Source organism: Phacochoerus africanus, chromosome 1 (genome assembly GCF_016906955.1).
Source record: "Phacochoerus africanus isolate WHEZ1 chromosome 1, ROS_Pafr_v1, whole genome shotgun sequence".
Taxonomy (NCBI): Eukaryota; Metazoa; Chordata; class Mammalia; order Artiodactyla; family Suidae; genus Phacochoerus; species Phacochoerus africanus.
Window position 1 is genome coordinate 114477367 of NC_062544.1, and position 24805 is coordinate 114502171.

The following is a 24805-nucleotide window of genomic DNA, read 5'->3' on the forward strand; positions in this document are numbered from 1 at the left end:
TTTACTTTCATTACTCTGAATTCTTTTCCAGGTAGTTTGCCTCTCTCCACATCACTTAGTTGTTCTTCTGGAGTATTGTCTTGTTCCTTGGTCTGGAACATATTTCTCTGCCATCTCATTTTGTCTAACTTTCTGTGTTTGTGGTCTCCTTTTCCCAGGCTGCAAAGTTGTAGCCCCTCTTGCTTCAGGTGTCTGCCTCCTGGTGGGCGAAGTTGATCCAGGATGCAGCTGGGTCTTGATCCTCTGCTGGGTGGGGCGGTTGTCAGGGGGTGTGTTTAGAGGCAGCTGTGTGCCCAGGTTGACGTTAGGTAGCTTATTTGCTGATGGGTGGGGCTGTGTGCCCAGGATGACTTTAGGTGGCCTATCTGGTGTTCCCACTGTGTTGGTTGTTTGGCCTGCAGCACTGGGACTGCAGGCTCTTGGGTGGGCCCAGGTCTTGTTTCCAAAATGGTGACCTCTGGGGGAGCTCACACCAGTGATTATTCCCTGGGCCCTCTGCCTCCAGTTTCTGCCCCTGCAATGAGCCATAGCTAACCCCTGCCTCCCCAGGAGGCTCTCCAAGACATACAGGTAGGTCTCGCCCAGATTCTTGTGGAGTCACAGCTTTGCCCTAGGACCCAGTGCACGTGAAAATTTGTTTGTGCCCTTCAGGAATGGAGTCTGTTTCTTCCAGCCCTGCGAAGCTCTTGCACTCAAGCCCCACTGGCCTTCAAAGCCAAATGCTCTGGGTCTTCTCCTCCTGATACCAGATACCCCACCACCACCAGACTGGGGAAACTGATGTGGGGTTTGAAACTCTCACTCCTATGGGAGAACCTCTGCAATATAGTTATTTTCCAGTTTGTGAGCTGCCCACCCAGCAGGGATGGGATTTGCGTATATCACAAAAGCACCCTTCCTACCGTTTTGTTGTGGCATTTTGTCTTTAGACATAGAATATATTTTTTGAGAGTTTCCTGTCTTTTTTTTTTTTTTTTTTTTGGTCAATGGTTGTTCATGGGTTAGTTATGATTTTGGCATTTTCGTGAGAGGAGGTGACCTTGAGTCCTTCTACTCTGCCATCTTTTCTCCTTCTCCCCAGATTTAAGTTCTGATGGCAGTTAAAGAGATAGTATAATTGGTCTGATCTTTGATGGCCTTTGGCTCCAGCGTAAGGATTCAGCAGAAGTATTTAATTAATCAGGGAAAACTGGGGCTGTGGCTGTCTTGCCTTAAAGGGTTTGTTTGGCAAAGGCAGCAGTGAACACCCAAAGTCTGCCTGCTCAGGGAGTCTGAGGAGGTCCCCTGGGTTAATGAGAGGAATAAGAACCAGGAGGGGAAAAAGCCTCCAGAGTGCCAAGGCCCAAATCCTTCAGAGAGGGAGGGAAGAGACCTTAGCCCTGAATTGTCTTGGTGAATGATCTTTATCACCTTGCAAAAGAAGAAAAGAAGGCAATAGAGCTGAAGGATAGGGCTGGAGCACCACAAGGTGACATGATGACAATAATGCCAGGAAAAAGTTCCCTTCAGGATGTGACCCTTATGATATTTAGCATAACAGTGTTAAATCAAACATCCAGTGGGATGAAAATTAGCTTGGAACTCAGGGTAATAGTAGGTCTTTACCTGAGGGAGAGGCTAAAGAGGGATACCTCTGTTCAGCTGTGAAACAGAGGCTGTTGGTAAAGTTGGAATGGGGACCCAAGGACCAGTAAGCCAGTCTAAGAAGTTAGGGATTGAGAGGAGGTAGAGGGGGAAATCCAGGGTGATGGAATTATTAAATAAATAGCAGACCATAACCCCTAAGAGGTAAGTGCCAGCCCGGGACTTCTGCTCATAAGTCTGTTAGCCACAGGAAGCACTTATGGAAGGCTGAGCCACAGATTTAGCAGAGGACTCCTGTATTTGGGCCCTCTGACATAGTTCTGGGTTGTGGAATTGGACTGAGAAGGGGAACAAGTAGGAAAAAGGAATCAGGCTTGAGGAGACACGAAGGGGAAACTCACCCAATCAAATCACCAATTATTAGCTGTGGTCTTATTTTGGAAGTCTGGCTGGTTGTCTCATGGATCTTCTTTGTTCTGAGTGATAGAACAAAAGGTGGGAAAGGAGAAGCAGAGCGAGCTAGTGGAGAAAAGCCTCAGGCTTGGCAAGCTCCTTCATGGCCAGAGAGCTGGTCTCTGCCAGATCCCATGAACAGTATCAGCTCTCATCTAAGGGGCTACTTGGTCTTGATGGCCCAGGACCCTCCATCCTGGCCACCCTCCGTAGAGAAGGGGAGCCAAAGCCCAGTAAGTGTATTGAGATTATGCCATTTGAGGTCCCTTCATGGTCACCACAAAAGATGTTGCAGAAGAGGGAAATGTCACTTCAGGGTACCTGAAAGAATCCTTAGGACAGATTGTCAAGTGAGGGTCCTTGGCTTTGGGCAGGAAAGAATTCAAGAGTGAGCCAGAAAAAAAGTGAAGGTGAGTTTACTTAGAGGGATACACACTCCAAAGGCAGAATGTGGACAATTTCAGAAAGTGATAGCAGCCCTGGGGCATGGGTGGTAGATTTTTATGGGCTAAGTAAGTTCATACTCATGAGTGGGAGGAATATTCTTGCTATTTCAAGGAAAGGTGAAATAGCAAGAATATTTCAAAAAGACTTTTGGTCCTTTTATGATCCATCTTGGAAATGTCGTGGTGTAAGGGGGACTGACTCTTGAGTATAACAGTGAAGGTATAATGAGCTAAAGGTTAATAACTGGTCTATTCTCAAAGCCATCTTGGTTTTTGCTGCTTGCAGCCAGTCTTTATCTCATCCCAACAGCTGAGCCCTGTCTTCATTTATTTAGTTTGTGTCCTGCCCCTTTGCCTCTTGTCGCATAATGACCTTCACTTGGAACTATAACAGGGTGTAGGAATCTCAGGGGTGAAACCTGAATCAACTCCCTGAAGGAGGTGTTCTGAGAGCCCCGTGGTCGGGGAGAGAGAAGGCCTGAGTCCCAGACAGAAGGGAGGGAGGACAGGAAAGGGGCATGGACTGGGGACAGAGGCCCACACAGTGGCCTGAGCACAATGGGAAGCACCCTTTGTGCTTCATGTGCAAGGAGGACAATCTCACTGGAGGAGGTTGGACACCAGTTTTTGGGACTATATGAGCCAAGGGTGGGTGACTTTAGGGTCAGAGAACAAGGTTGTCTTCTATACATTGTGCCCTGACACCCCTGACCCCAGACATGAGAGAAGCAGCTTCTGGAAGGACAGTTTTTTCTTCTCAGTGGCTTTCAGAGCTAGCCCCAGAGAGGGCTTGGTTTACTGAGTCCCCCAGTTGCTTCCAGACCTCACAGGGCATCCCAGCTAAAGGGTACTAGAGGGACTATCCTGCAAATAAGAGGGGGGTTCTGCCCAATGGGTAGGGGTCATCTGGAGCACATTAGAAAACACAGGATTTAGGCCCCCTGAAGTATTCTGTGATCAGCTGGCCGTGTCTGCCATGGGTGGAACATGGGACAGATGAGGTATGATGGCCATGTTTTTGCAGCCCTTTGTTGTACAGTTGGGAAAACTAAGACCATAGGGCAAGTTGGAAGCCAACTGCTTCCACTTTCCTTCAAGAGGTGATTTTCTTAGGGCAAATTCTCAGAAACAGGACTGTTGGGTTAAAGGTTATATTTTTAGGCCCTTTGACACAAGCTGGCAAATGGCCTTCTGAAAGTGTCACCAGGTCCACACCCTTGGCAAGTTGTGAGACAGTTATACCTGTGACCTGGAAGCTGTTATACCTGTGACTTGGGACAAAGCCCCCTCATCCTCCCCGACCCCCATGATTGAAGGACTCACTAGCATAAGCCTCACTTGCATGTCGAGCCTCAACCTTCCTTCTGAGGGGACTCAGGTGTAGGCAAGCCAGCCCTGCCCTCCTGCAGTCTCACAGGGGCCCCTGTAGGTAGACAAGCCCTCACGGCAGTGGCTAGGGGCTGGTGGGCACAGCAAAGACACTTAAGTCAGTGTGGGCAGAGGTAGCTTCCGGGAAGAGGCAATGCCAGCCCAGGTGGGAGGCAGCTGGCTGGAGACAGAAAGGAGAGCCAGTGTAGCCAGGCCTTGGGTAGCCTTGCCCGAAGCCTCCCTGGGACTGGGCCTGACCCCAGAATGAAGCACCCTGATTCCATCCTTCCTTCCCAGGCATGGGATGGGGTGTGGGGCAGCCCCACCCCCAACCCCAAGTTACCGAACATCTCTGGGCCTCAGTTTCCGTGCTCCCAGTAAAATGAGAACCTGATAGAGGAGTTTGGAGAGCTTGTGTCAAGTTTTCATCTTTGGTCAGGGGTCACTGCTGACCCCAGATACTCAGGAGGCAGAATTCTCCTGGGAGGCAGAGCATGGCTGAGACTGCTGGCTGCCAGCTGAAGCCCTAGGACTTCTCCCAGCCTAGAGTTCAGGCTCAGGTAGCAGAGTTCAGTCCTGCTGTCAGAGGAGAGGGGCCTACGACCACCCTCCTGAGGCCTTGACACCTCCCCTCTCTCTGCCTTCTGTTTCCTGAGACCAGGCCCAGGGCAGAGTGACCCAGTACTCTGCCCCTCCCACCCACCTGTAGGGTCACCAGACTGTGTCCACCACTTTTAATCATGTCTATCCCCTTGGTCCTCTGGCTGGCGCATACCCCGCAGTGTGGCTACGTGGGCAGAACCTAAAGGTGCATCCCTGGGGACCTTTCCCCAGTGAGGCGAGGCCCTGGGAATCCAGCCGCAGCCCAGGGCCAGCTCTTGCCCTCGCCCCCTCCCCTGCCACCATCAGCCAAACCCAATAACAGCTGCTTCTCTTCTCTCCAGAGCCTGGTGGCTCAGACAAGTCACTCCCACACCTGGGGAGTTTATTATCCCCACTGAGTGAGGCTCAGAGAAGTGAAGGGTCACTTCCGAGGTAGAACTACAAGCCAGTCTGCAAAGCCAGACTCTCAGCTTGGCTACAGAGCTCCTGCCGCTGGGACATGGCCATATGTGATCCCCATCTGACTTAGCTGTTTCCAGAGCTATTTTTCACAAGACATCTCTGAGCCTGGCCGCAGCCCCCGAGAAGAGCACAGATGCACTGTGTAGAGGTAGCAGCTGAGGCCCAGCTCCAAGCAGAGCTGGCCCTGGATCCCAAGGCTGGGAGCCGCTCACCAAGCCCAGGGCAGCATTGGGGCACACACCTATGCAGTAAGAGGATCTTGGAAGTCTTGGGGCTGAGGGAAAATACTCTCAGAGTGACCCTGTGTGGGAGGTGAGAGGCTGGGAACAGAGTGGGTCCCCTCCCAGAACCACTGAGACAGATGAGGTGGCCATTTGGGGGCTTGTTGGCAAATAGACCATGCCGTGTCTGGTCTGGCAGGTATTATACAAGAACTTTGGGTGTCTGAAGTGGGAGCAGCCCTCAGTGAAGTCCAGCCAGTATGCAGGAGAGGAGAGGTCTAGAGAGCTTAGGGACATAGCTACAGGTCCACAGCCCTTAGGGGCCAGAGCTGCAGCCAGAATCCAGAGCCTCAGCCTCCAGGCCTTGCTGAGGACCTCTTGGGCAGCTGTGCTTCTCCCTCAGGTCTCAGTTGTCTGTTCTGCTTAGTCCAGACCTAGCTTGGGCAGGTGCTGACTGCGGCTGGGTCCCCAGCCTGGGGAACAGCCTGGAGACTGAGGGCTGTGTTAGAGCTGTGACCCCACCTGTAGCCATAAGTTGCTTAAAGCCCCATCTGCAGACCCCCACCTCACCCTGATGGTGTCTGTAGCAAATTATCTGGGTGGGGATCCTAGAGGGGGAAGCTCCCCGCATCCTCAGGCCAGGCTTCCACTTCTGTCCTCAGGCATCTTGAGACAGCCTCAGCCTCTCTGGTCCCTGGAGGGAAATGGTTCAGAGGCTTTCTAGAATGGAAGGAGGCTCAAACTGTGCTCAGAGCCCAGGTCTTGGTCTTCTGCAGCTAGAGTTATAGCAGGAGCTCAGCCCTTAATCCCCACCCCATCCCCACCCAGAGTCCTGGGCTTGAGGGGGTTGGGAGAGGCCTAAGGCGCCAGGGGGTCTGAGGCTGGAGGTCAACAAGATGGGCTGCTGGGGCGGAAAGGGCCCTTGACTAGGTTTGGGTGGGACAGCACCTGCCTCCACTCCCAGGCTGAGCCTGACACCTTCTACCCAAGGCAGTGGCCCCACCCCCACATATTCCTAGGACTCCAGACTGGGGCTGAGGAGGGGTGGTGGTGCAGGGCAGGCAGGCTCTGGAGAGGGCTGGGCCAGGCATTTCCTGCTGACGGGTGCCAGGCTCCAGTCCCCTGAAGGGGTGATTCTTTAGTCTTAGTCAGAGGAAGTGAGGCAGGGCAAATGGGCAGTGTGTGTGCAGTGCCGCCAGGCCAGGCAGGGCAGGGCAGCTGTAGGAACCAGGGTGCAGGCCTGGCCCTGCACGTTCCCTGCAGCCATACACACTATGTCTGCCCTCAACAGCCAGCCTGTTGCCCAGCACCCAGGCAGGTCACCCGGAGACCAGGCGCCAGCAGCGACTAGCCCCAAATTCTGGCTCCCTCCTCCCCAGTTGTTGAGGCTGTGTTTTCCTGCTCATCTGCTCTGTGGCTTAGACTGACCACTTCACCCTCTGAGCCTTAGGGTTTTTCATCTGTGAAATGGGGAAATCTGTAGTACACATATGCCCCTGGCTTTGCCCCACCCCAGCATCAGGACCCTCCCAATTTGGCCCACTGGGGGTTCTGGAGAAAGAGCCTGTGTCCTCCTTGAGCAGAAGGGGTGATCCAGGCCCAGAGTGTGGGGCCTTCTCAAGAGCTGGCTGCTTAAATGGTTTATGTCATGCAGATGTGCCCAGGGGTGACCCCAAGCCCCCTGGATGAACTGTCTGCATCCTCACCCTCTGCTGGCACCCAGCAGCTGGAATCTCCCTGCACCCCACTGGGGGTGAGTTACCAACATCAGGGCTGCCCACAGGCCCAAGGCTGCGGGCACCCGCCACAAGGCCCCCACCCTGTCCCACAGCCCTGCCTTGGGCCCCTTATGTCTGGATTGTCGGGCTGCTCCCTGACACAGCTCTGACCCAGGGGGTAGGAAGTGTGGGTTCTGTCTTGATTTCTCAGACAGGAACCTCTTCCCCGAGGCCCCACCTCTCTCCCTCTTAGGAAGCCAACCTTGGCCAAATGGATAAAGAGGAAGCCTGGAGTCTCAGGGCTCCAATTCCCAGTCCCTAACCAAAGGAGGCAGGAGGCAGGGCTGTGAGTGGGGAGAACCTGCCCTGGAGAGAGCCCTGGCCCAAGTGTTTATATAGGTACATATATAGCCAGGTGCTCATGGACGTGAGACCAGCCCAAGAATGAGCAAGGTGGCCTTGGAATTAGCTCACACCACAAAAGGTCACAGGGAGCAGAGGTTAAGCAGGGCCTTAGTGAGCACTCAGACCAAGAGACCTCCTCTGCTTTCCCACCCTGTGGGCCAGGGGCTTCTTGCCCCTCTGTGCACTCAGTGAGGGCCAGCACTGGTTGAGGGCAGGGGCACAAGCAGAAAGTTTCAGCCCTCAGAGTCAGGGTGACAGATGGGGATGGAGCCTCGGAGACCTCTCACAGAGAGAGGGAGACCCAGACTCAGGAGGGGACGGCTTGGGGAAGAGCCTTGTGTCCTCATAGGTCCCAATAGCATGGTTCTGCCCCAGCTCTGACTGAGCCCAAAGGGGAAAGGTAAGGAAGGCAAGGAGAGTCTCCAGGAAGGATGTGGCTGAGCCAGATGGGGAGAAGGTGCCAGGTTCTGGCCAGGCTGGGCAGTCGGCCTCCCTGCCCCAGGCCTGGGCTAGGTGGGGGCAGCAGGGCTCAGGCGGAGGGCGGGCAGGCTGTTGATCCAGGCCAACAATGATGAAACGGCCCCTTTGTCCTGCGGCGCCAAAGTTGCTGTGACTGGAGGAGGCGTGACGTGAAAGGGTCATTGTTCCCACTTGGGCAGCCACTCAGGGAGCTGGAGGACCGGCCCAGGGTCGGCTTCCTGCCAAGGCTGCAGCCCGGCCTACTGCTGTGGCAGTCAGAGTGTCCTGGGCTCCCGGCCTCCTACCCGTGGTCAGCTCCCTCCCTGGGGCCAGCCGAGCACAGGGTATACAGGCGTCTTCCCGAAGGTGTCCCCCTCCCTCCTCAGGTCTGTAGTCATGATGTTACAGATCACTGTTGGGGCTGGGTTCTGCTCTTTGCATACGTAAGGATGCCTAAGTGCCAGGAGAGCTTGGAGGTAGAGCAGGTGCTTTGTCCTGGGACACGGAAACAGTGGTGACTTCACATCACATGGCTGTGCCCTCAGGGAACCCCTCCCCCAGCCTTGCAGGTGAGGGGAAAGTGGCCCAGAAAAGGGCACTGGGTGGGCCACACGGCACTAGTTGGTCTGCTACACCCTGGCTAGAACTCCGCATTTGTCCCCACACCTGATGGACCCCACCCTCTCTGGGCCCCTAAAGGCCCCTCCGACTTTGCCAGCTCCCACCCCCTTCCTGTCCCTCTAATCCATTCCTCCCTGAGCAGTTCCCCCTCCCCAAGATCTTTCCAAAACCCAAACCTGATCAGGTCCCTCTTGGGCCTCAAACCTGTCATGTCCTCACCATCCAGAGAAAGTTCCATCTCTTGTGCTGGCATTCAAGACCTTCACTGTGCTGGAGCAGCACAGGTGAGAGGCCCTTTCTAGAGACTGGAGCCTTCCTCAGCCCCTGTATGGGAGCGTTAACCAAGTAAAGTCGCTTTTATCGTCCCGAGGCCAGCCTCCACTTCTTTGCTCCCACAGATCCTGCCCCTCTGGGTTCACCTCTCCCCTCCTCCTCCTGGTCCAACTGCCCCAGCCTCTGGGGCTCAGGTGAAAAGCCTGCAGGCTGGGCAGGGTGATCAGGAATGGCTGGTTCAGGCTGAAGCTGGAGCCCCCCTCTCCCCACCCCAGGTGGCCCGGCTGGCTCCGGTGCCCTGAATTGCTTTCCTCCCAGGCTCTCCGCTGCCCCCAGCAGCTGGCATCAGGCTCAGCCTGACCTAGGCTAATTAAACCCTCCCCCAGCCCAGAGGAGGCTCTGGCTCCAGCTCTAGACTTTTTTCCCTGGAGGGATGGAGCTAATTAACCGAGAGGGTTTAATTAATCAATTAGCGTGGCCTCCAGACCCCTCCACTTAGCTGTCGCAGTGGCAGATATTTATAAACAGGAGCTCTGCCTGGAACCAGAGGGGAGGGCAGGCAACCATGGTGGGCACAGAAGCAGTGAGAACAGGGGCCGCAGAGGCAAGAGGTCCTTTCAGTGGTGCCAGGGTGCCCAGTCCCCCTCCTCAGCATCTCCAAAGGCAGGCGCAGAATCAGCAATGCCTGAACGCGTGAGGACACACAGGGAGGCATGTGCACTGGGCACATGCAACATTTGTGTGTGTGCAGGCCACACAGGCCTGACATCCAGAGCAGGGCAAGTTCCCAGAGGTGTCCCAGATAGTGGTCAGAGGGCCGATGATGCCCAGCTGGACGTAGCACCTTGGCCAGCCAGGCCCCCAGGGGGTGGGGCTGCACAACAGGCCATGGGAACCAGAGGAGGCACCAGAACCTCAGCTGGGGGAGGAGGTTGGGAAGGCTTCCTGGAGGAAGAGGCATTTGAGCCAAGCTCAGAGAAAGAGTAGACAGAGATAGCCCGTTGAAGGGAGCCATGGGCAATACAGATAGTTAAAGGAAGGAAATCACGGGTACAAAGGCCTGGAGTCAGGAGCAGTGGAAACTTCATCTTTACAAGATGGCCCCTTCTCTGGGAACCCTCCCAGCCCACCTTACCTGTTAGAATTGGCTGCCCCTGAGTCTCTGCCCCCTCCAACCTGTGCACTCTGGCACAGTCCTGACTCAGCACTCCGTCCCAAGCTGCTCGAGGTGATGCCAGCTCTCTTCCTTTGCCTCTCCTGCCCCGCCCTCCCGGGGAGCCCACAGATGCCTTGCAATCCCTTCAGAAAGGGAGCTACAGGCCCCCATCCCCAAGATGCTGCTTTCCTGGGGTTGGTATCGGTGGAAGCTCAGGTGGTGTTGGGATTAGGAGCAGTCAAAGCCCCTGTGGACCTCTCGCACCTGCAATAGTTGAGAGTGTTACTGAGTCCAAGCCTATACTGCTACACTGCGTGACAGTCCAATAAATTGAGATGAATTGTTGGGGCAAGCAATAGCGACTTTATTCTGAAAGCCAGTGGACAGAGAAGATGGTGGACTAGTGTCTCAGGGAAGCACCTTGCCAGAGCTAGAATTCAGACTTCTTTTATACTTAGAGGACAGGGGTTGTGTTTGGCATTTGCAAACTTCTTGGTATCACAATCTTTTGTTCTTGCAGCTGTCCAGGTAGGTCAGGTCACTGTGTTCCTTTAAACTTCCAGCAAGACCAATGTTTTTCTCTGTTCTGCAACTTTTTATCTCTGTATGTAGAAAAGTGTTATACCTTTAAAGCCGGAGCCTTGAGAAGGGGCTATCCTGTGTTTTTTCAGGCTACAGGCAACATTCTTAACTTGTAGCAAAAACCATAGAATCAAAGGTTAAGGGAAAAGAAACAGATTCACCATGGAGTCAGATTTGTTCTTCCCTTTTTACAAAAGCAGGGATTCCTTAGCAGCCAGATGTGCAAGCAGACCCCAGTATGGACCCTTCCCAGCTTGGCTTCCTCATCTGCCCATTGGGGATAATCAGCACCTCCCTCCAAGGACTACAGGGAGGATTGAATGAGTTTATCATGTAAAACCAGAGGGACACATTGGCCCCAAGCAAAGGTCATGCTTATGTGTTATTATTATTAATGTTACTGCAATTAGAGCTGCCACCAGATCAGATACCAGCACAACTCCCAGGCAGAACTGTCATGAGGGCAGCTGGAGCAGCGGGACCCCAAGCAGGGGCTGCAGCTGAGGAATGATTCTGCCCTCACCACTTTGCTGGGTGCCTGGCACTGCGGATACATGGCTTCTGTAAATCAGCCACAATAATAGTCGAACTTACAGACAAACGATCCTGCTTTCCTTTGGAAACCAATTGGAAAAAATAGAGCACAGGTGTTTGCCCTGGAAATGCCACTTCTGGGCATGAAGCCCAGGGAAAGAATCTGAGATGCAGAAAACACTGCACCCACGGTCCTGGCCCAGAGGTGCCAATGGGACAATGAAGTGGGATAACCTTGCAACCAGGGGGAGGTAGAGGAGAGGGCTGCAGGGGCCTGGCTCCAGGGGGTATGAGGAAAAGCTGAGCCCAGCCTTTGTTCCTGCTCCTCCTCCACCAGGAGCACCAGCCCAAGCCCCTAGGCTGGGCTCCATTGGGGGGAAGAGAAGCAGCTACTGGCAAGCCCAGGTTTGTAGCCATGCGAGTGGAGGACAGAGACAGCTCACGGAGGTATGGTGCTGAGGACAGACAGGACTTGGGAATTGGGGTGGGGGGGGCTAGTGAGGAGTGTCTTTGGGCAATGCAGGAAACAGCAAAGGAGAATGGGGCAGGGGGAGCAGCCAGAGAGCAAGGCCCTTCCTGATGACCCTTGGAAGACACCTCAGATCAATCATCAGCCATCCCCATACGCAGGCAAGGAGCAGGGAGCTGTGGACCATGGAACTGTGACCAAGAGCCAGTGCTCACCCAGGGGCCCTCTTACCTGGCAGCACTCTAAATTTCTCTGAGCCTTGGGACAGAGGACACTGCAGGGAGTCCCCTGAGCAGGTAGATAGAAAGAGCAAATGTCCTCAAGGGGCTGCAGCAAAGCGTTTTGCTGGGGCAGAGTGGGGCTAGGCATGGACCACCCCGCCCCAACCAGGCACGCTGCCCAAGCATCCCACCCCAGCCAAGGCCCCTCAGCTCTGGGCACTGACTCCTAGGCTGCTCCTGATGCCAGGCTGTCCAGCCCTTGGGGTGGAACCTAGGGACTGGGCCATAATCCCTGAGTTCTGAGTCTGGGGGCCAGGTCCCCTACCTAGTTCATTATTCTCATCCATCACCTGTGTAAACAGAGAACCTGAAGACTGGATCAGGGAGGAGGCTTGTCCATGAATTACACAGAAATTGGCAGTGGCTGGCTCTGGGAGGTGCCCCACGGTGGGGGTGGTCACAGTTAATGTTACCCCTGGTTCATACTCCCAGGGCCCTTTGGAGAGGAAGACCCTTCAGCCTGCTTTCTCCTCTTAGAGCCATATTTTTTTTAATTGGAGTATCTTGTGTTAGTTTCAGGTGTAAAAAGTAAACCAGTTGTATGTACATATATGTCTATTCCATTCAGATTTTTTCCCATATAGGTTATTACACAGTGTTGCATTCTCTGTGCTATGCAGTAGATCCTTGTTACTGATCTATCTTATATACAATAGTGCATATATGTTAATCCCAATCTCCTAATTCATCTCTCCGCTCAGCATTTCCACTTTGGTTACCGTAAGTTTGATTTCAAAATCTTTGAGTCTGTTTCTGTTTTGTGAACAAGTTGTATCATTTTTATTAGATTCCACATATTAGTGATCTTATGATACTTGTCTTTGATTTCATTTAGTATGATAGTCTCTAGGTCCATCCATGTTGCTGCAAATGGCATTATTTCATTCTTTTTTATGGCTGAGTAGTATTCCATTGTATATATGTACCCCATCATCTTTATCCATTCCTCTGTTGAGGGACATTTAGGCTGTTTCCGTGTCTTGGGTATTGTGGCGCAGCAGGTTAATGATCTAGCACTGCAGCAGCTTGGGTTGCTGCTGTGGCTCAGGTTTGATCCCTGGCCAGAGAATTTTTATATGCTACGGGCATAGCCAAAAAAGAGAGAGATCCAAAATTCTTATTCCCATTGTATAGATAAGAAAACTGAGGGTTCAAGAGGGGCCAGGGGTGTGCTCTGCTGGGAAAGTCTCCAGTATGAGGGAGGATCCTGGTGACTGCTCCTTCTCTCTGGGTGATCAGCATGTGGGTTCACAGTGAGAGGTGGGGGCAGGTGAGGAGAGACTCAGATTCTAGTGGCCAGTTTTCCATCCTGGACCCATGCATAGTCCGGCTAAGATCCAGCCTTCTACATAGCATGGTGACTGGCATTCAGGCCATGGACATGGTCAGATAAGCCAGGACCCTCCTTGGTCCTGCCTCCCTTGAGGGTCAAGTCCTGCTGGTCCTGAAGATGTGACCTTGTCCCTGCCTCTCCTCCCTGCCACAATGGTCCAGGCCCCAGCCCCCCCCCTGACCATCTCAGCCTCCTCGGTGTCCTAAACACTTGCCCCTCCACTTGTTCTCTACTCAGAAACTAGGGGATCTTTCCAGTGGCAACCAGACCCTTCCAGCCCTGGCCTTAAAGCACTTTAGGGGCTTCTCTGCACCCCGCTTCCCCCTGCCCACCCCTGCAGAAGGGGCTACTGCTTCTCCTTTGCCTGCAGCAGAAGTGGAAGGGCCCTGGGGCCAGAAGAGGAGGTGTGGGCATGGGGCAGGGAGTAGACGATGCACGCTGGAGGTGTGCAGTGGAGCAGCCCTGGGAAGGGGGCTGGCTGCCTGAGCAAAGAGGGTTTGGCCTGGACTGGAATCCCCTGTCACCTGTCAGGGCTCATCTGGCCCAGGCAGAGACAATGGGCTAAGGCCTCATCTTACCTCCGGAGAGTTGCTAATGATGGTCTTTAATGGCCTTGCCTAGGAAGAGATGACCTCACTGGGCCGCGCCCTGATGAGAGGAGGCTGTAGTCAGAGGCAGGCGGCTCCTCCGTCACTGTGAGACCTGCTTGGGCTTGTCCTGTCTGAGAAATGAGGGGGCAGGGTGTGTGCACATGTGTCTGTATCAGATCCTTCACAGGGCCAGGGGGAGAAGGCTCTTAGCCCGATGCAGGAGGCAGGACCTAGGTGAAAAGACTCAGGGCAGCAGAGTGGGGAGGCCTTGCCTCTGCTCTGGGTGAGCCTTGCTTTCGCTGTCTGTGTGGGGTTGGGGGCATCAGGACAATTCTGAGCCCTCCCTGGGCTCTCAGGTTCTGCTGGCTATCAAAAGTCAGATGGGACCAATCCCAGAAGCTCTCTGTGAGGAGGCAAGAGGACTGTGTCTGGGTAGGACCCAGAACAAGTATCAGAAAAGGATCAGAAATCAGAACCCAGACAGGCCCAATGCTAGTCAGGCCTCTGGGGGTCCCAGAGGTTAATGTGTGAGCGTGCTTCCTCTAGAGACACCCGGCTCCTGTATCAGGCTCTCTGGCTTCTGTTAAGGGTTTGGGTGTGGGTACCAGGGTTCCCGGCCTCCTCCATTCTCATGCAGAGGGCCTGCCCACTGCAGACATAGTGTCCGGAAGCAGGCCTGTGTGTGCCAGGCAATGGCGGCAGCAGGGAGGGGGCAGGTTCCAGCACAGGCTTGCTGCCTGCCCCCACCCTGTCCCATTCATGAGAGATGACTATGTTTGTTTGCAGACTGGGAAGGGGGGTGGGGGTGGCCTTTCTCCTGAGGGCTGCTCCCCCTCCCTGAGGCCCAGGGCGGGACCACCCTAGGGAAATGTTCATTTCTTTTGTGGTCTCCTTGTCAGACCCCCTTCAAGGTGGCTCTTCCACAGAGCTACATGTTCATTCTCGTGTCCAGCCTTAGTCACTCCCACTGTTGTACCTGATTCATTTATCAGAGGACAAGTCAAGGGCCCCATTACCCTGCCACTCAGCCTGACATCACTGAACTTCCCTCAGGCATGTTCCCACTCCTGGGATGGCCCAGTCCGCACAGGAAGTGGCTGCTGGATGAAAGTGTGAGGGAGGGAGTGGCTCAGATCCTCCTCCCATGAGAATGCTAAGAAGTGGGTGAGGAGGTTCCCGAGGCCTAGGCTGAGATGGCAACAGAAACAGGGACCCAAAGGGAGGCAAAAGGGGATCTGGAGGAGAGAGATGGGACTGAGGGCATAGAGATGAAGCAGATGCAGCCCCGAGAGCCTGGTGTTCTCAAGCACCAGGGACACTGGCATCTAAGGCCTCAGCCAGAGATGGCCTGGGATGGACAGGGCCCATAGGTGGATGGCATGGCCTAAACAGTGGAATAACAGGAGCTCAGAGTAAGGTACCATGGGACAGGAGCCTGGGACCCAGGATGGTGACCGTAGTCTAGAGTAAGCATGGCCTAGGCCAAGGTCAGAGCAAAGACCTGAGGCCCCAGACACTCAGCCATGACCTGTCCCTCTGTGCCCCACTAGAAGGAAGCTGAAGGGAACTTCAGCTGGGCATGGTACTGAGGTGAGAGTTTCTACATATTGAGGGTCAGAGAGGCCACCTGGCCTAAGGTTGCAGAGGAGGTAAAGCCCCTCAGTCTAAGTTGGAGGAGCTGGCTCAGGAGGCAAAACTGCTTCTCCCACCCCCCATCCTGTGCTTGGGCACGCTGGCACTGCCAGGCACTTACTTGGCCTGTCAAGGGCCCAGCCCCCAGCCCAGCACCCGCGGGTTTCCCCAGCCCTGGCATAGAGAGGGAACAAAGGTCCAGTCTCTGCTCAGGCCCCCACCCCCTTGCCCGCCCCTGGCACAGAAGGACCAGGGCCCTGAGGGAGCCCAATAGCAAAAGCAGCTCCCACTCCTTTGCCGACGCTGCGAGAACCCCCCTCCTCCCCCTCCCACAAGCCTACTGGCTGCACTGCAGTGTTCCCCCATTCTAAAGATGGGAAGGCTGAGTGAGAGGGCTGAGGAGCTGGCAGCCACACAGCTGGGATACAAACCTATGTCTCTTTGCCCACAGAAGCTGCCCTGTAGCACTCATCATGTGTGTGAAGGTGTGACTATTGTGGTCAGACGTAGCTCACGGGGAGTGATGGGGCAGGGACAGAGATGGTACAGCCTGGACAGCCCAAAAGGGAAGAGTCCTGGGGAAGGGGCTGAGTTGCTCTCATTCTTCCAGCCCTTGCCTGCCTACCTGCCACCCAGGGCCAGCCCAGTGCTGGTCCCAGCAGAAGCGTTAAAGCCGGCGGAGAGGCAGAAATGGGGAAATGAGTCAGCCCTAAGTTCCTGACTGGGGCTCCCTCAGTGCAGCCAGAGGTGAGGCAGACCCGAGCCCCAGCGGAACTCCCTTTCCCTCATCTGGAACGTGGGACTGCTGCAGCCCACAGGGGACCTCCCTCCCCAGGCCAAGGTCTTCTCAAGGCCCTTTCCCTGCTCCCTGCTCCCACCCAGGGCCTGGTCTCAGGCCTCCAGAGGGGCCTGCATGGAGGGCTGATGCTTACCTGTCTGGAGAAGCCGGACATGGCCAATTCTTTTCTGTAGGCCCAGGCCAGGAAATGAACATAAGGCGCTCATCATGCCTGAACATGAAAATCACTGTGTATCTGGGTATGATTGGCCCCACTTTACAGAAATAAATACTGAGGCTGAGGGAGGCTGAGGGACCTGAGGCCCCCTGGCTCCTGAGCAGCAAAGCAGGTTCAACATGCTCCCTGACCACGTTTCAGTTTTTACAGGCATCCAGGGACAGTGGGGAGGGAGTGAGATGGATAAACCCCCATCCTACTCACAAGAGTAGCAAGAGAAAGGGTCAGGACCCAGGGGCTGCGGGGGGGCCTGGCTTAGGAACCTGGAGCGCTTGGACAGTCTGGGCAGCGTCCAAGTTGGACAGCCCTGAGCGATTCTGGGTGAGCAGTGGCTCAGTTGTGGACCTTAGTCCACAAAAACCTCTCCAAGGCTTGGAGTTCCCACTGTGGCACAGTGGGATCAGAGGCATTTTGGGAGCACTGGGACACTTGTTCAATCCCCGGCCCGCCACAGTGGGTTAAAGATCCGGTGTTGCCACAATTGCGGCTTAGGGGGCAACTGGGGCTTGGATCTGATACCTGGCTTGGGAAATCCATTTGCTGTGGAGCAGCCAAAAAAAAGAAAAAAGAAAAAAAAAAGCCGTCTCCAAGCCTCAATCTGTCAACCAGAGAGCCAAAACCCAGAGAAAGCCCTGGTGCCCCTGCCTGTGCCTGAAGGGCTGGGGAAATGTCTGCACCCTCCTTCCTCAGAGACCCAGCTGTGGGCACCTCTGACAGTCAAAGCAAGCGCCCAGCAGGCTCCAGGCAGGACAAGGCCATTGCCTCTCACAAAGCAGGTGCTGGGATACTGGCCAAGGTGTCCCCCCTCGCCACCCCCAACCCCACCCCAGGCCCTTATCAAACACAGCTCATTTTAAAGAAAAAATAATATTTATTTGCAATATAAACAAAGTCCCGTTGCTGGTTCGGGATATATATATATGTATGTATGTGTATATATATGTAGGGTCACAAATTTTCCTTCATAAGATCATAAAGCAAAACTGGCCACCCTTTTGGCATACCCTCATTTACACAAATCTGATGCATCTTTCTGGGTTTTTCTTTTCAAAGATAAAAAAGAGAGAGAAAGAGAACCATGTACAGCATGGAAGCTTTTTGTCAATTTCTCGGCTGTGGCAAGATTTTCATCTGCTGCCTTAAAGAATCCCTGAAAGCCACCCCTGTGAGGTAAGATGCGGTGGGGGCGGAGTTTCCGTGGCCTCGCTCACACGCTGAGTGCTGGCTCGCTCAGGGACCCCAGCCAACCCCCTCACCCCTCCCGGGCCCCCATGCAGTCCTGACACCTGGGAGAACAGAGGCTGGAGAAGGAACAGAACTGGAGGCGGCTAACGGAATCCGTGGCTTTGTTCTGTGGACAAAGGGTAGGGGGTGGACAGAGCCTCACAACCCTTTCCTTGTCCATCCTCGCCATCCCCCTGCCCTGGGATTGAAATGGCTGCAAGTTTCTCAGTAGGAGGTGTGGACAAGATGAGCACAGGGCAGGCTTCCAAGGGACAAGGGGGCTGGGAGTGGCAGCTGAACCAATGCAACGGCCAGGGTAAGGAGGAGACTTGGGAGGCAGGGCTGGGCCCCACCACCTACACTGCCCCAGCCGCGGGGCCTCCACTCTCAGCTACAAACAGAGAAAGAGACAGAAGTAGTGGGTACGTATAGAAAAGGGCCCAGGGCCCAGGCCTGCTTCGAGGCTGAACCCAGAGGGCTAATGCTACTGCTTGGCAGTCTCCCGTGGCCCCACCTCCAGCAGGACCATGCTGGCCCCCATCTCCTGCCTCAGGCCATCTGCAGGGACCACGAGAGGGCAGAGAATGCAAAGGCCACCCGTCCAGCCCGCCACTCACAACTTGCGGCAGTCATTGCAGGTAAGTGCAGTGCCAAGTCGGGCTGGGCCAAGGTGGGAGGTGAGGGCACGACTGGGAGTCCGACGCAGGGAGAGCAGAGCCACCTCTTTAAGAAGGGCCACTGCAGAAACGGAGGCTTCACACGTGTGCAAAACGCATTTGGTCAAGATCAACACGGGGTTTGTCTTTTCCATTAAAAACAAAAACCCAAGAATTGCTTTTGGAAATAGAAAAACAAAACTGAGAACACTTCTCTCTCTCAGTAGGATCAAGAAAGGGATGAAATACTGGTTTATACAATCCACTGTTGCATGGAGCCTGAAAATAACACTTTTCATTAAAAAAAGAAAAATCAAGAAGAGCTTGAACACTCTCTGTGCTCCAGGGAGCTCGGATTTACCTGCCAAAAGTAAAAGGTAATCTCAAGTCCATGGATGCGTCTTTAAAAACAGAGCCAAACTGTCTGGGCTGTCAGCAGAAAGGAGTGTCCTGGGACAGGAACGAGCCCCAGCTGGACTCCCAAAGCCCTGTGCCTGAGAGCCGAGGGCCCGTCCAGAAAGTCCTGCCAGGGGAGGCCTTGCTGTGGGCTGCCCCCTCCCCGGATCATGAGGGAAGCTCAGCCACCCATCAGCTCGGGCCTCTGGGCACAGGAGATGTCCGGGTTCCCCAGGCCAGAGGCAACAGGTGTGGGCCCTCCTGGCAGGCCCTGTGGAGGGCCTGGCTCCCTGCCCCTGTGCCCCCAGCCTCACGTGGACTCAAGCGTGTTGAGTGGGAACAAGTTGTGGTTGGTGGGCGTGGAGAAGTAGAGCTGCTCGCTGGGGGTGTGGTTGTCACACGGGCTGCTCAGCCCCAGCGTCCGCTCAAAGTCCAGCAGCTGTCCCATAAAGTTGAAGTTGGGTGAGATGTTGGACTTTTTCCTCTTGACGAAGTCATAGGCGTCATTGAGTGACAGGTTCATCTTCTGCATCAGGTAGGCCACCGTGACGGTCACTGAGCGGCTGATGCCTGCCAGGCAGTGAACCAGGACACCACACTTCTTGGAGCGGGCCTCATCTGAAACACACAGGCAGGGGTCAGGGAGGCAGCTCCTCCGAGGAGCCACCACAGGTGAGGCTGCGGCACCAAAGGTGGCATGGTGACTGGCTGGGGACGCCTCACTCTGATGGGATCTAGTGAAGTCCCAGGCAGGTGGGACAGCAACTTGGGGCAGAGGTCAAGATGGGGACTGTGGCTCCAGCACGCATTAGCTCCAAGTCACTGGACATCCCCGTACCTCAGTTTCTCATCTATCAGCTGGCCCTGCTTATTCACAGTGCTCTTAGGAAGACCTGAGCCAGGTGAGGGTTCCACAAACACTGGCCACTGCTAGTCTTACTGCTGTAACTGTGCTACGTTGTGCTGCGGGTGGCACCTGCATCTTCGCAGGTCACCTGCACCATGGCTACCAAGCTGGTTTTATAAGCGAGGAAACAGACACAAAGCAATGAGCCTAAGGCCACACGAAGGCTCCTCCACAAGGGGCCTGGCCCTGCACTCAGTTCAACCCTGTGCCCAGACAGTCCCCGGGCCTTAACCTTTGCTCCTGAATAGCCAGGGACTGGGACCAAACCAGCCCACTTACTAGACTATACCCAACCCATGTGCCAGTGACATCTTCCACTACAGCCACCCAGGTTCTGCCAACCCGCCCTCCCCTCCACCCTTCCCATGTTCCCCAAGTGCCGCCAACTCCTCTGCCTGACACAGTAGGAGCTTAATAAATACTGACTGACCAAATGACCAACTCAGTTCTGTAATCACTCCTCCGGTGCTGAAGCTGTGCCAGGGTCACAGATTAACAAGAGGTAGCCCTGGGGCCCTCAAGGTCCCTGCCCACTGATAGCTAGGCCCTGACCCCTGATAGCTAAGCACACAGCTGGCACTTAATCACTGCACCCCTACAAGATGATGCACAGGTTCACAAATTGTTTGTCTGGCCCTCACTGCCTCTGGCCTGGCAGGGCTTCCCTTCCTCACCCCACATGAAGGTTACCAGGGCTATGCATGTAGTAGTGCTTAATCTAGACTTGGGGACCCACTAGGAGCAAAACTAGCACGGGAAGAGGCAGATGTTGCGGGTTCATGCGGAACCATGTTGCCTGACCTTGAGGTTTGGGGCAGGAGAAGGGAGTGGTAGAGACAACCCTCTAGTAATGACACATCAAGATATGGGGAAGACCTGGCCCCCTAACCCATTCCCGGGTGATCCCAAGTAAAACCGCTGGTCATTTGGTCAGTCAGTATTTATTAAGCTCCTACTGTGTCAGGCAGAGGCGGCACTTGGGGAACATGGGAAGGGTGGAGGGGAGGGCGGGTTGGCAGAACCTGGGTGGCTGTAGTGGAAGATGTCTGCTGGTTTTGTTTTTATCCCTTTAAGGGTGTGGCTGAGCCTGGGAGGCTGTACTTGATCCTGCCCCACTGAGTCCTTTGGGATGCTCAGGCCTCAATTCCTTCACTTGTCAAGTGGGGAATACTATTTCCCCCACCTCTACACCCTGTTCTGTCCTCCTCCCCAGGGGTACAGTGGCCTTCAAGGAAGATAAAAGTCACCTACGAACCAGCCTCAGCCCAGGGGAATCTGAGGCCCCCTCTCCACTCCCTCTCTGGGAAGAGCACGAATGCTGAGGCAGCACCCAGAGTGCTCTTGGCCATGTCCTCTTGAGCAGAATTAGGGAGCTCTGGATAGCCCCCGTCACAGCCCCTCCCCCAGCCCTCAGCTTCCTTCCTTCCTCCCAGCCAGGCACCTAGTTTTGGTTCCCAGTAAGCGGATGAGGCGGGGAAGCCTCCCACTTCCTGTTATTAAAGCTAGACCAGCCCAGCTGACACAAAAACGCCCTCCACTGGACACAGCCGCTGGCGGGAGAGGACTGCCCGGGCCACCCCTTCCCTGCCACTGGAGGCTGGGCAGAACACTGGGTCACCAGGTTCCAAGAGCCCAAGGTTTACAGTCCCCCTGATCTTGTGTCCCTTCCCTGAGACCTGGGTGAGAGCTGAGTCCAGGAAAGAGGACCTGCAGCCTAACAGCCTCCGGCTGGCCAAGGAGGAAGCAGGATGGGGGGTCAGAGATATGGCGCCTTGTACAGCCGAGTCAGCGGAGGTTGCGGATGCAGGGGGCGCGGAGGGAGCTAAGCCAGGCAGCAGGAACACACTGCCTTCCGCAGCCTCCCCCAGCACTATTTGGATACCCCTATGTGCCAAGCAAGCCCCACAGACTGCCGGGAGCATCTGAGGCACTGCTGAGGCCCTTTGGGTCACCACATTCTAACAGCTGCCAACTCTGGATAGGCCTTTGGTCCCAGGCCACTGGTTAGCCCCCTCAGGTACACAGTAAAGCCCAAAGAAGCACCATGACAGCCCCATCTTAAAGACACGTGTGCTCAGGCGTGACGCAGAGCAAGCGAGACCCATGGGAGAACCGAGAGCTGGAATGTTTCAGCTTGCTGAGCCCCAAACAGCACAGCCAGAAAAACCCAAGCTGGACAGCAGAGCCCACAAGGTGCTGAAACCACAGGGAGCGGGGCTCAGGACTGCTCAGGCCCTGGTGACTCACAGCGGGCATAGGTACACCCATGGGTACATGCTGGCACATGCAGGACACACACAGGCCTCAACAGGCCCAGAGGTACCTAACCAGGGGCAAGCGACAGCCAGTCTCATACACACCTCAGTGCGCATGCCCACCCAGCCAGCCCACAGCACAGCAGCACTTACCGATGAAGCTGATGGCCTCGGGGAAGAACTGGGAGAGGTTCTGGCTCCAGTGGTCAGAGATGGGGATCTGCTTGTAGGTGAACTCGCCCCCGTGCTCAAAAGCATTGGGCAGGTTGGGCGTGACGTTGAGGATATACTTGATGCCGTACTTGCCGAGCACATCCAGATTGGTGGAGTCCTTGGCGCAGCCGAGGTAGAGGTAGGGCAGGATTTGGACGGGGAAGGCCGGTTGGCTGGATGGCACAGGGCTGCCATCTGACTCGGTGGCACTACTGGGCAGCTCTCGGTCCGACTCACCATCCGAGCAGTCAGAGCTGATGCGTAGGCCCCCCAGGCCCAGCACTGAGGTGGGTGGCGAGCCGCTTGGCGAGGATGAGCTGTCCACATTGGTCTCGCAGTGCTCTGAGTACTCTGTTTGGAACTTGTTGAAACCACCTGTTGCCAAGGTGAGACAGGCCCTGGGTGAGACTGATGATGCCACTGCCTAGTGCCCCCAGACCAAACAATGGCCAGGGCTCCCCATGGCAAGCACCAGAATACCAACAGTGGATGACGAGGATGGTGCTAAGTATTTACACGTGTACCTTCTCCTGTTTTTTTCCCACATCTGTCCTCTGACCCACTTCACAGATGGGAAAACTGAGGCCCCAGGCAGTGAAGCAACATGCCCAAGCTCCCTACCCTTATCCATAAGGCTTCAGGGCCCCATCTATACCACCAGCTTTAGGGCACCTGAGGACAGACTCCAGTTCATTCCTCTTCCATAGCTCCCCTGCATACCTGGCCCCCATGAGTGCTCAGTAACTGCTAAGTGGTAAAGGAAAGCAGACTATCTCAGACCAGCACCTGTGGGTCTGCAAACCACTCTTACTGATGAGATCGCAGGGGCCAGAACTGCATCTGGGTCAGCCAGAGGCAGAGAGCGCCTGGGCCCCCCAGACTGGGAATCCAGTACTTGCCCCAGACTCTCAACCAGTCGGAGAGAGTAGAATGAAGGTTTAGGCTAGCTCTGTCCCCCAGCAGGGACAGGCTCATAAAAGGGGTCCCAGCCTCACCTCTCTAGAACCCCCCCTTAGAACACAAGCTCCTACCCCAAAGCCTTGGACCCACAGAGGGGGAGGCTGCTGGGGGCTTTACAGGGACAAGAAATGGGGAGCGCCTTGCAGCTAAGCATGGGCCCTGCGCCCGAGGGTGCCGCAGGCCTCTTCTCCCCTCCTGCCTGCCCTCCCCGCTGCCAGCAAGAGGCCATTTTGGAATGTTAATTGGAAACACCGGCTGCAGCCACTCGCCTCTCAGTGCTGCCTCCCCCTTCCACAATCTCTGGGGCGGCAGGCTAAGGACTTAGGGGTCCCGGAAGACTAGAGCTAGGGCAAGGGACACTGCTCACAGCCCTGCCCCAAGCACCTCCAAGAAGCGGTGCTCTCCAAGTGGTGAGACCAATGCGGGGATGCGCGAGGTCCCCCCAACCAGAACGATCCCCAAGCCCTGGCGGGGGTGGGCATAGTTGTGAAAGGCTCCGGTCTTAACGCTGGCCTTCCAGGGACACGCATTTTATACCAGAAGAGCTAGACTTGGGTGTCCTGGCGGGGTCCTCCCTCCTTTGAGGGGCTCAAGGGGAATCTGGGAGCGCCCACGGCCTTAACAACAGAAAAAAAGGAAAGCCCAGGCAGGGAAGGGTCTGTTAAGCCCACCCGAAACGTGCCCAGAAAAGGGTGGAGAGGAGGCCCCTGCGCCAGCCTAAACCCGCGGGGCTCGTGAGGGTAGGATGCGGGCGGTGGGCGACGTGGCGCCGGCCAGGCAGGCGAGGCGCAGGGCAAGAAAGCAGTTTTTCGCCAGGGCACCCGGGAGCCGCGGGAAAGCCTCAATCCCGGACAAGGTCTCGATGCTGCCCTTACCTTGGAGGTAGTAGGCCTGGCAGCCGTCGTCGCGCAGCTTTTGCAAGAGAAGGCCAAGCACCGAAGCGGGAGCGCCGGGCTCTGGCTGCCACTCTGCCGTGGCCTCGTCGTAGAGCAGCACGGTGGCCGCCTTGCAGCGCGTAGCGAAGCGCTCCTTGTCTGCGTGGTTGGGAATGATGGAGCGGATGGGCAGGTTGCCCTTGCGCAGGCGGCGCAGCATGAGGCCCGGGATGGCCAGGTTGATGGCCGTCTCTATGTGCGACGACTCGAAGAGCTCGTGCGGCCGGCAGTCGAGCAGCAGCAGGGACGCGCCGCCGCGCGCCTCCAGCTCCTCCTGCAGCCACTCGGCGCTCTTGCAGGGCATGGCCCCCGCGCCCGTCGCCGCGCCTACCCCCGTGCCCGCGCTAGACCCGGACCCCGCACCGGGCTCCGACCCTGCCCCGGTGCCCCCAGCCGCCGACGCCCCCGAGGCCGACATGTGCGCCCGCGCTGGGGGGCCGCGGAGCTGGTTTTTCATGGGGAGCGCGGGCGGCCCGGGGCCGGGGCCGGGCAGCCCTGCCCTGGGACAGCGGCCCGGCCGCGCGGGCTCCAGCCGCGTCTCCGGGCGCCCGCCTCCCTCCGAGCTGCACGCCTGCCGCCCCGGCCTCCCGGCCTCCGTCCCGCCCGGCCCTCCGCGCGCGCCGCGGCCTGACAGCCCCAATTAAACGGCGGCTCCGGCGGCCGCGCGCCGTGGCGTCCTCCGGAGGGCGGGGCCGCGGGGCCAGAGCCCGGGCTTAAAGGCGCCGCACCTCCATCGCCCCTCCCCAAGGGGTACGCGGGCTCGGGAGCTGTCCCGTGCGCCCGGAGACCTGCACCACACCTCAGCGCCGCCTTGCCCCGAACTAGCTATGACTCGCCTGGAGACTCGGCCAAGACGTCTCCCAGGTCCCCAGTGCCCGCGCTACCAGCTCTTCCGTGCCCTAACCTGAAGGGCTACCCTGCGGGGGTTCTGCGCGTGGCATCCCCTCCCTATGTTCACTGAAGCAGAATTTCCCCGCGGATGGGGCAGAAGGAAGGGACGACCAAACTGAGCCAAAGTCCCCTCCTCCTGTCCACCTCCTTCACTGATTCTCT

At 56.1% G+C, this 24805-nt stretch overlaps 1 protein-coding gene across 1 annotated transcript; it reads right to left on the reverse strand.

Moving 5' to 3' along the window:
* Positions 1-17057: 17057 nt before the first annotated feature.
* Positions 17058-24381, reverse strand: DUSP7 (dual specificity phosphatase 7). The gene is made up of 3 exons (XM_047775975.1): positions 23693-24381; positions 21798-22232; positions 17058-19100 (listed from the first exon to the last, which is right to left on the reverse strand). Exons 1-3 carry the CDS (start codon positions 24207-24209, stop codon positions 18793-18795), a joined length of 1260 nt encoding a protein of 419 aa, XP_047631931.1. The 5' UTR covers positions 24210-24381; the 3' UTR covers positions 17058-18792.
* Between the last annotated feature and the right edge of the window lie 424 nt (positions 24382-24805).

Bases quoted from the DNA above. Each gene is read 5' to 3' on its own strand.
- DUSP7 (XM_047775975.1), bottom strand. From the start codon at position 24,209: ATGAAAAACCAGCTCCGCGGCCCCCCAGCGCGGGCGCACATGTCGGCC. The intron at 22,233-23,692 runs GTAAGGGCAGCA...CCTTGGCAACAG, and splicing joins CCAGGCCTACTACCTCCAAG to GTGGTTTCAACAAGTTCCAA. The intron at 19,101-21,797 runs GTAAGTGCTGCT...TGTGTGTTTCAG, and splicing joins CGAGGCCATCAGCTTCATCG to ATGAGGCCCGCTCCAAGAAG.